The 9,889-nt window shown below is 26.3% G+C and overlaps 1 protein-coding gene across 1 annotated transcript; it reads left to right on the top strand.

Moving 5' to 3' along the window:
• Nucleotides 1–689: 689 nt before the first annotated feature.
• LOC101510705 (exocyst complex component EXO70I) lies at nt 690–3,367 on the top strand. The gene is made up of 2 exons (XM_004498931.4): nt 690–1,537; nt 2,024–3,367. The coding sequence occupies exons 1-2, from the start codon at nt 719–721 to the stop codon at nt 3,317–3,319; spliced, it is 2,115 nt and encodes a 704-aa protein (XP_004498988.1). The 5' UTR covers nt 690–718; the 3' UTR covers nt 3,320–3,367.
• Nucleotides 3,368–9,889: the final 6,522 nt, after the last annotated feature.

Raw genomic sequence — 9,889 nt, 5'->3', positions numbered from 1 at the left:
TTCAAATGAATATTTTTTAGATAACATAGATAGTAGAAAGTATGGACAGAAAATAAACCAAAAAATGAGACAAAGTAAAGATAACACTATCATTAGAATTCATTTCGGCCATCACTATCACTTATAAATTGATAATAATATATACTATGATAAAAATGATTATATTAATCATCGTGTGTACCAATGATGAATAAGGACACCGGCTTTGGAAATTCTAAGCTTCAACAGTTGTCGTTTTGTTTTTTTCCCACAAATTCATGCCATTTGTATCCTTGTTCATATCGAGCTATGTCTTTTTCTCTCTCACACACATAAACACAATATTCCATTTCCATAACATTTTACTGGATATATATTTTATAAATTTTTATACAAATTTTTATATAAATTTAAAATAATTTGATATATTATTTAAGTATTTAAAAAAATTATATTAACGTATTAAATATTTTTATTACGGTATTAATTTTAATGTACTTCAATAATGTATTAAATAATTTTTTAATTTATTTATATTAAAATTTATTTATAAAAAGAATACAATATAATATTTTAATCTAACGGTCAAATTTATTTATAAGAAGAATACAGTATAATCGAATAAAATAATATTGAGCGGTGTAACACTAGTATAATACTATTTGGTATAATTTGATTTCTCATCTCTATATAAATATATATCTAAACTTTAACCATAACATGCTAAAAAAAGAATTATATGGCATTAGTAATGGTTCCTCAAACCAATGATGTTGAAAATGCAACAATTATGAAACTTGAGTCAGCATATTCTGATTTAGAATCTCTACTTGAAGCATCAAAAGAAATGGAACAAAACATAGAAACAATGGAAACAAGGTTTGATCTTTTACAAGGATCAATAACAACATCATCAAGAAAAATCAACCCTTTACAATCCTTATCCATGTCAAGAAAAGCACTTGACACAAGAATCAACAGAGCAATATCCCCTGCTCTTGCACTTCTTGAAACATTCAAACTCACTGAGTCTCTTCAGAACAATCTCCTTAACCTCTCTTCAAAACTATCATTGGAAAAGACTCATCAAAAGAGGCTACAAAAGCTTCTAGATTACATGGATTGTGTTGATCAGTTGAATGAAGCTATTAATTCAATATGTGAAGTTGTTGAGCCAGTGATTATGAGGCTTCAAGAAGTGGTTGAGTTTATAAGCAGAACAAAAGCAGCTGATTCATACAGAACACAAAGGTTAAGAGAAGCACTTATAACTTTAAAAGCACTTTATGAAACTGAGGTTGATGAAATGAGATTTGAAGGGTTGTTGGATCAAGCTTTGCTTCATATGCAGGATGAGTTTGAGGCTCTTTTGCTTAAATTGAAGCATAGGAAGTTAGGTGATATGTCACATATGCAAAATGTTGGTAATGATTCTGATGAACATTTCAATGTTAGCCTTGAATTGGGATCTGAGTTGGAAATTGAAGTGCTCAGAAGAATTTCAAACACTCTTGCTGCTAATGACTGCTTAGATATATGCATTGATATCTATGTTAAGGTAATATCCTTGTGTTCATCTATAATCATGTTAACTATATTTTTTGATTTCTCTTTGGATTAGCAATTTAGAAGAAGCTTATTTTATGTTGAAAGTAACTCATATAGGTAGTTTATATTATACCTTGCATAGTTTCAATCTACATAATCCAAAAGTAGATGTTCAATGTATTATCCGTCCTTAGGAGGATTATGACGATGACTTCATTGATATCAGTTAAACAAAAATAAGAGAAAACAAATACAAGTTGAGTATTGAGATATTTATATTTGTTTTCCCTTATTTTTATCAAATTGACATCAAACAAATCACTATGTCAGACGCTACAACAAAGATGGCTACAGACTCCTACTTTTAGAATCGATTTTCAAATGATTTTTAAGTATTAGTCTGCAGTAAACTGTAGAACTTGCCTTAAATGTAAATGTTACATGTATCAATGATTTATTTACACTAAACATTAACTTTGTAATGATAATTTAACAGGTAAGATACAAAAGGGCTGCAAAAGCATTGATGAAGTTAAGCCCTGACTACTTAAGAACATACACACCAGAAGGAATAGATGAAATGGAATGGGAAAATTTAGAAACAGCAATAACCCTTTGGACCCAACACTTTGAAGTTGCAACAAAGAAAGTTCTTTTATCAGAAAAGAATCTCAGCGAAAGTGTTCTAGGTGAAATCATAGACGGATTAATCTATCCAGAATGCTTTGTAAAAATATCAGACAAGATCATGGCTGTGTTTTTTCGATTCGGAGAAGGAGTAGCTAGAAGCAACAAAGAGCCTCAAAAATTGTTCAAACTATTAGACATGTTTGAATCATTGGAGAAACTCAAACCCCATGTACTTGAAATCTTTGAAGGTGAATCAGGAGAGGATATATGCAGGCGGTTTCGCGAGCTCGAGAAGCTTATCGTTGATGCATCGAGTAAAGTTTTTTGGGAATTTGGGTTGCAAATAGAAGGAAATGTTGATGGTCTTCTTCAACCTTTACAAAATGGTTCTGTTCCAAAAATTGTAAGATATGCTGTAAACTATCTTAAGTATCTTTCAACAGTGAATTACAGAACAACAATGGCTAATGTTCTTAGAACAGAACAAAAATGGAAAAATGAGTTTTTGTTATCATCAAAACTCGAGACAGACGAAGATTTATTGAAGCTTGCCATTTGTAATGTAATGGAGGCTCTTCAAAGAAACATAGATTCAAAACGTTTGAGTTGTAAAGACAAGATTTTGGTGCATGTGTTCATGATGAATACTTATTGGTATATATATATGAGAACCAAGAACACAGAACTTTGTGATTTGTTAGGTGAGAAATATATGAAAGAAAATTACAAGGCAGTGGCAGAAGAATCAGCTTACTTGTACCAGAAGCAAGCTTGGTTAGTTTTGGTTAAGATTTTAGATATTGATGAAGAATTAATGGAACAAAAACAAGGGAGAGAAAAAAGCATTGGAAGGCTTGTGAGTGAAAAAATTGATACATTTTTGAAGTGTTTGAGTGAGATTTGTGAGAGGCATAGGAGTTTTTATAGTATAACTGATGTTGATTTGAGGGAACAAATGAGAGATGCAACAGTGAAACTTGTAGTGCCAATTTATGCAGAGTTTTTGGAGTGTTATTCAGGATTGTTGCAGAGGAAAGTGTATCCTAGTTCTCAAAGATTGCAAGGTTTGGTTGGGAAGGCTTTTGCTTCTACTAATGATTTGAATTTCAATGGTGGACGTAATTCTGGTTCTTTGGAAAGGGATATCAAACAATCTAGATGAGATATTTTGTTCATATAATTGTTGAAATGGAATTATCATTTTTATGTTTGTTAATGTATGTACTTAATGCTGTGCTTTCTATTCAAGTAAAATGTAACAAAGTTGATACTATAATTGTTAAAATTTGAAGATATAAAAAGATTTGCATCATTTAATAAGTTTCTACAGTATTTTCTTAGTTGGGAGTTCTAAGCCAGCATGCTAGAGTCTTCTACTCTATGATGTTTATTTCTGCGTAGAACTTTTAACAAAACTATGATGACATAGGTATAAGCATCATAGTTTTGGTTTATCTTGTACTCTTTGATTTATTTGGACAACTTTTAATATGCAGTTACAATAGTTTTTCATTGAATTATACATAAATAATCGATTACATAGCTATAATAAGCATTTTAGTGTTTTTTACTTTTTATTTGATTATATTATTCTAGTTTAAATATATAATTGGTTCATGTAGATACGTATTTTTTTAGTCTTAGTAAGTTTTTTTTAGTTGAATTTGTATTTTTGTAAATGTTTTTGTTTTATTTTTGGTCATTGTTCTTTTATTTGTCATTGTAAAATTGATTTTTATTAAAATTGATTCATACAATTTCTTATGTGTCTAATAATTGAGAGACTAAATTTAAATGTTTTACTGCTTTCGTTCTCGATCTTTGGTCTGCTTCCGTCCTCGATCTTTGATCTTTCAGCATTTTATTTTTGTCTTACAACTTTGATTTTTTTAGAAAATCAAGATGTAATTAATGATGTTTTTCTTTTTATACCCTTAACATCTCAAAAATATACATTAAATGAATTTTGTTTACTTAATAAATGAAGGATGAAAAAGACTAAATCAATCTAAATTTATTATTTCTTAATATGTGTGTCCAAGTGTAAAAGAATCAAAATTTAGAGAAGGAGGGAGTATATATTTTGGGGATTCATTTAATTAAAAATCAATTTTGCATATAATAAAACAAAAAATAATGACAAAACACAAAAACAAAAATATTTGCAAGGATCAAAATTAAACAAACAAATTTAAAATGATTAAAATAAAAAAACGCATAATTACATGGATCAATCATATATTTAAATCCATTATTTTATATATAAAAATTTGATGTGATGAAAGAGTGAATTTTCATTAGACATTAATATGACATTGACAATGTAAATTATTAAAAATATAAAACAAAGACCTGCATGAATTTCATGAATCAATTAATGGGTAATCAAAATACATAAAAGTGAATTGAATTGACAATAACAATATTGCATGAATTTCACAAATCAATCAATATATAGTCAAAATACATAAAAGTGTATTCAATTGATATAACAATATTGCATGAATTTCACAAATCAATCTATGGACGGTTAAAATACACAAAAGTGAACTGAATTGACAATAATATAATTGCAGGAATTTCATGAATTAATCAACGAACAATCAAAAAACACAACATTGAATTAAAATTGCCAATAACAATATTATTGTAACTGATCCCACTTACGTCACAAACGGCGTGTACCATTTATTGTTCTTAGTACGGCGTGTACCATTTATTGTTCTTAGTAATAATTTCAAAAAATATTTAAAAAAATTCGATAACAAGTGAATTCAGGAGATTTGTTAAGAAATAAAAAATATAAGTTATTTTCAAATAACTTTAAAAAAAATTTAATTATAAATATCAACTTAACAATGTTAAAGAGGAAATACAAAAATGGTTAAACAATATTTGAAAGACCAATCACTAATGATATCATGTTAGAAAGTGTGTGTACAATTAAATATTTGGGACTTGTATATTTACAAATTGATAAGTTTTAGTACTATTAGATTAATTGATCAATAATTGAATGACATAATTTTGATAAATCAATGTGATTAGATTATAAGTTTAACACCACCAAAAATTTTAAGTTTTACACTTTGAATATCTTTTGATTTATTATAATTTTTAATTAAAAATTTTAATTATAGCAATAATTTATATAATTATTGGAAACTAAAATCACTAGACAAATATACCAACACTTTTGATTTAGTCAACTTTTAATATACAATATATGAGTGTTGACGTAATGAGAAATTAACTCAATTATTGATTAAAACTTTGATAATATTGATATACTTTTTTTTCTTCATTGAAGTTGTCTTAAAATAAATATTATGATATGAGTTGAAAGTGTTTGTTCCATTTAATATTTTCTTTACAACAATTTTAAAATAAATATTATTATGTTAAAATATAAGCATTTTAGAGTTTTTTACTTTTTATTTGATTATATTGTTTTGATTTAAAAATATAATTAATTTCTGCAAATACCTATTTTTTAGTCTCTAATTTATGCAAATATTTTTGTTTTATTTTTTGTCATTAAATTTTTATTTTAATCCTTGCAAAATTGATTTTTATTGAATTTTATCCATGCAATTCCATATATTTCTAATAATTAAGAGACTCAAATAAAATATTATATATGTTGTATAGACTCATTTCAATAAAAACTAATATTCCAGAGACTAAAATAAATGATTAATGACAAAAAAAATTACAAGGATTAAAATCGAACAAACAAATTTATAAAAATTAAAGTAAAAAACACATAATTACATAGACCAATTATATATTTAAATATATTATTTTATTTACGAAAAGTTGATGTGATGAAAGAGTGAATTATCATTGGACATTAATATGAAACTTACAATGTCAATTACTAAAAATTTAAAACAAAGACTTGTATGAATTTCATGAATCAATTAATGTGTCGTCAAAATATATAAAATATATAAAAGTGGACTCAATTAACCATAATAATATTGCATGAGTTTCATGAATCAATCAACGAAAATTCAAAATACACATAAGTGAATTAAATTTGACAATAACAATATTGCATAAATTTTAAGAATCAATTAACAGACAATCAAAATACACAAAGTGAACTGAATTGACAATAATAATATTACATGAATTTCAAAAATAAATCAACAGACGGTCAAAATACAAAAAAAATTATTGAATTAACGATAACAATATTGCATGAATTTCATAAATCAATCAATGGATAGTCAAAATACACAAAAGTACATTGAATTGACATAACAATATTGTATAAATTTTATAAATCAATTTATGAGTAGTCAAAATACTCAAAAGTAAATTGAATTGCCAATAAAAATATTAATGTAATCGATCACACTCATCTTAACTCACAAACAGCGTGTACCATTTATTATTTCTAGTAATAGTTTCAAAATAAATATATAAAAAGGTTTAGCTAACAAGTGAACTTAAGATATTTGTTAAAAAATCAAAAATAAAAATTATTTTCAAATAACTTTAAGAAATTCTTAATTATAAGTATCAACTTATCAATATTGAAATAAAAATACAAAAATGGTTAAACAATGTTTCAACGACCAATTAATACTCATATCAAGTCAAAAAATTTATACTATTAAATATCAAAGACTTCTATGGTATATTTGCAAATTGATGTATTTTAGTACTATTAAATTAGTTGATCAATAGTTGAATGACACAACTTTAATAATTCAGTGTGTATAAATTATATATTTAATGTTGTCAAAAAATTTAAGTTTCACTTTAAATCTCTTTTAATCTGTAATAATTTTTAATTATAAAAATAATTTATGTAACTGTTGGAAACTAAAATAAATAAACAAATATATCAGTTTTATTAATTTAATAAACATTTAATGGATGCTGACGTGGATAAATTAATGAGAAACCAACTCAATTATTAGTTAAAATATTGATAGTATCAATATATTATTTTTCTTCCTTGAAGTTGTCTTAAATATTATCGAGTTGTAACTACATGTTCCATTTTATATTTCCTTACAATAATTTTAAAATAAATATTATTATGTGAATATATAAAATATTAACCAATACTTTCTTTTTCTAGGTGAAGAAATATTAAATACTAATCAATATTTTAAAGGAATAAAAAAAAATCCTCAAATTATAAATATTAACCAAAGCAATTTGTTTTCCCCCGTGATTTGGACTTTAGAGAGTGGTTATCACAGTCACAGTCCAATATTGCACAAGCCTTTTCCCCTTTTCACTGTTCCAAATCCAATAACCAAAAAAATGAGAAACGACAAAACTAAGAAAGTGAAAGATTGGATACCAAAAAAAGAGTGGAAAATAAAGGAAACTGAAAAAGAAAAAAAACTTGAAGAAGAAGAAGAAGAAAAACTCAGTTCTTTAATGGAGGAACCACAACAACAACACCAGCAGGAGAAGAAGAAGAATATTCATTCTTCTCTTCCTTCAAACTATGTCACTCTCGCTCAACTTCAAGAGCGTTGGCTCCAACAACAACAAAACAAAATCAATCAACAACAACAAGAAAAAATCGAAGATGATCAACGGCAACAAGAGCGACGCGTGGCGGTTGTGGTTCCGAAGAATGTAATAACCGTTTCTAGGTCTAATCAACGCCGTGAAATCGAGGTAGAGCGGCGTGAATCGGAAAACGGAGATGGAATCGGCGACGGAAACGTCGATCTAGACGGTAAAATGGACGAATCGAAGACGGAGAAGAAGAATAACAACAACTATAGAAGGACATGGAAAGGGAAGGGAAAACCTAACGTTGATGAGAGAGAAGGTATTGTTGCAAAGGGGAATGAAATTGCTGAGAAAACGACAATGAAAAACGCGAATTCGAAAACAGTGGATGAAGTTGAGGGAAAAATTAGGGTTTTATCTGTGAACTCTGGGAATGAAAAACAGAACTGGAAATTCAGAAAAACGAACTACGGTTTTCTCCAATCTCAGAGGAGTAATGGTCATGGTCATGGTCATGCTCATGGGCATGGGGATTTGAAGGAGAAAGAAAGCTCTAATAAGGGTAAGATGATTTGGGTAAGGAAGGATAGCAATGTTGGGGAAATGGATACTTAGTTGTGTTCTTGTTAATTTTTCAATTATTATTTAGTTTTACTGAAATTAATGTAATCATGTGATATGATAATATGTAAGAAGGTTGCACAAATGATAGATCAATTGATGTTATTGTGTCTTGTTATTAAGGAAGAACTAATGTTGTTAAATCGTTATTAATGTCATTTCAAGGCCATTTAAATAGAAACCATTTGTTTCTTTTCTCTTGTTTCTTCCTCCACTTTTTTTTTATCAACCTTTCTTCCAATTTGAATGGAAGATTAGGTGAATCATTAGGATGAATGGGTATTTCAAAGGTTTTGGAAGAGCTAGGAGTCTGGTTAGAGATTCTTTTTCAATAAGAACTTTTAATAGTAATTAATGCAAGCTTATTTCTAAAGAAATATAAATAAAAATAGGAATTAAAAAATTGATATATTTGAATTAAATGTGTAACTAGGGACATTTTTAATTACATATTAATGTTTCAACTATATTTTCTTTTATACTTCATGAATATATTTTAATATTTAATTCATATACAATGTTTATGTAAAAAATATTTATAATGGTATTCAATCACAATGTTTAAATAACAAAATTTATTTAATTTTTATAATAATGGTTATAAAATAATATTTATAAATGATTATTGTGATGTGTTGGCCGTATAAATTTTATTATAATTATATGACAATTAAATTCATATTTTATTATAATAATTTTCTTTAATTAAAGAGTTAAATAAATTTTTAGTTTCTATAAAATTTTAGTTTATAAAAAAATTCTATAACTCTAATCCCAAAAAATATTTTTCATTTTGATTTTTTATCCTGCTTTTAATTCAATTCAAGTGTATTTTTAAAATCATATTTAAGAAACTATAAGCATGTTTCTTACAAAAATTTAATTTTTTAATAAATAATTAATTAAATATAAATTTTTAATACTTAAAAATTTATATTTAATTTATCTTTAATTTCAAAAAAATTATATTTTTGTAAGAGAAACTATTCTAATATTCGAAACATACATTCAAAAATCATTCAATAATTTGAACGATAAATACGAGTAAACTTAAAAGTAGAGATTGAAAATAAAATTGAAAAAAATTTAGAGAATAAAGTTGAAGATTTTTTTTTACAAAACTAAAAACAATACTGTAAAATTATATAGGGATTACAAAATTATTAACCTTTAATTAAAATACTAAAACAAGACTTATAAGGGTCTTAATCGTTTAGTTACCAAGTAGCAATAATACATGCAACCAAGCAAGAAAAAGAATAAACCAGAGTTTTAGTTTTCTGTCTTTTTTTACTTCTCTAATTCGTTTTTTCTATTCTCTTTTTTTTATAATCAAGAAGAGCTTTCATTTTGTGTAGGAGAAGATTAAGGAAAAGTAGAGGAAATAAATTTAGTAAATTTTTATTCTTTGGTTCCAATATTTGAAGAAGAGCCAAGAAAATGACCCCAAGAACCAACGAATTCAAGACCTATTAACAAAAATCTCTACCAATCGACAAGATTGATGATAATAAGTTAATAAATAAAAAAACTAGACAATATAAGGTTTAAGCAAAAAGAGAAATTGGCAATTCAGACCAAAAGAAGAAAAATATAAATGGCTTAAAACTTGGTTAAAGAG

This window comes from Cicer arietinum, chromosome 4 (genome assembly GCF_000331145.2).
Source record: "Cicer arietinum cultivar CDC Frontier isolate Library 1 chromosome 4, Cicar.CDCFrontier_v2.0, whole genome shotgun sequence".
NCBI lineage: Eukaryota > Viridiplantae > Streptophyta > Magnoliopsida > Fabales > Fabaceae > Cicer > Cicer arietinum.
This window is presented reverse-complemented; position numbering and strand designations above follow the sequence as displayed.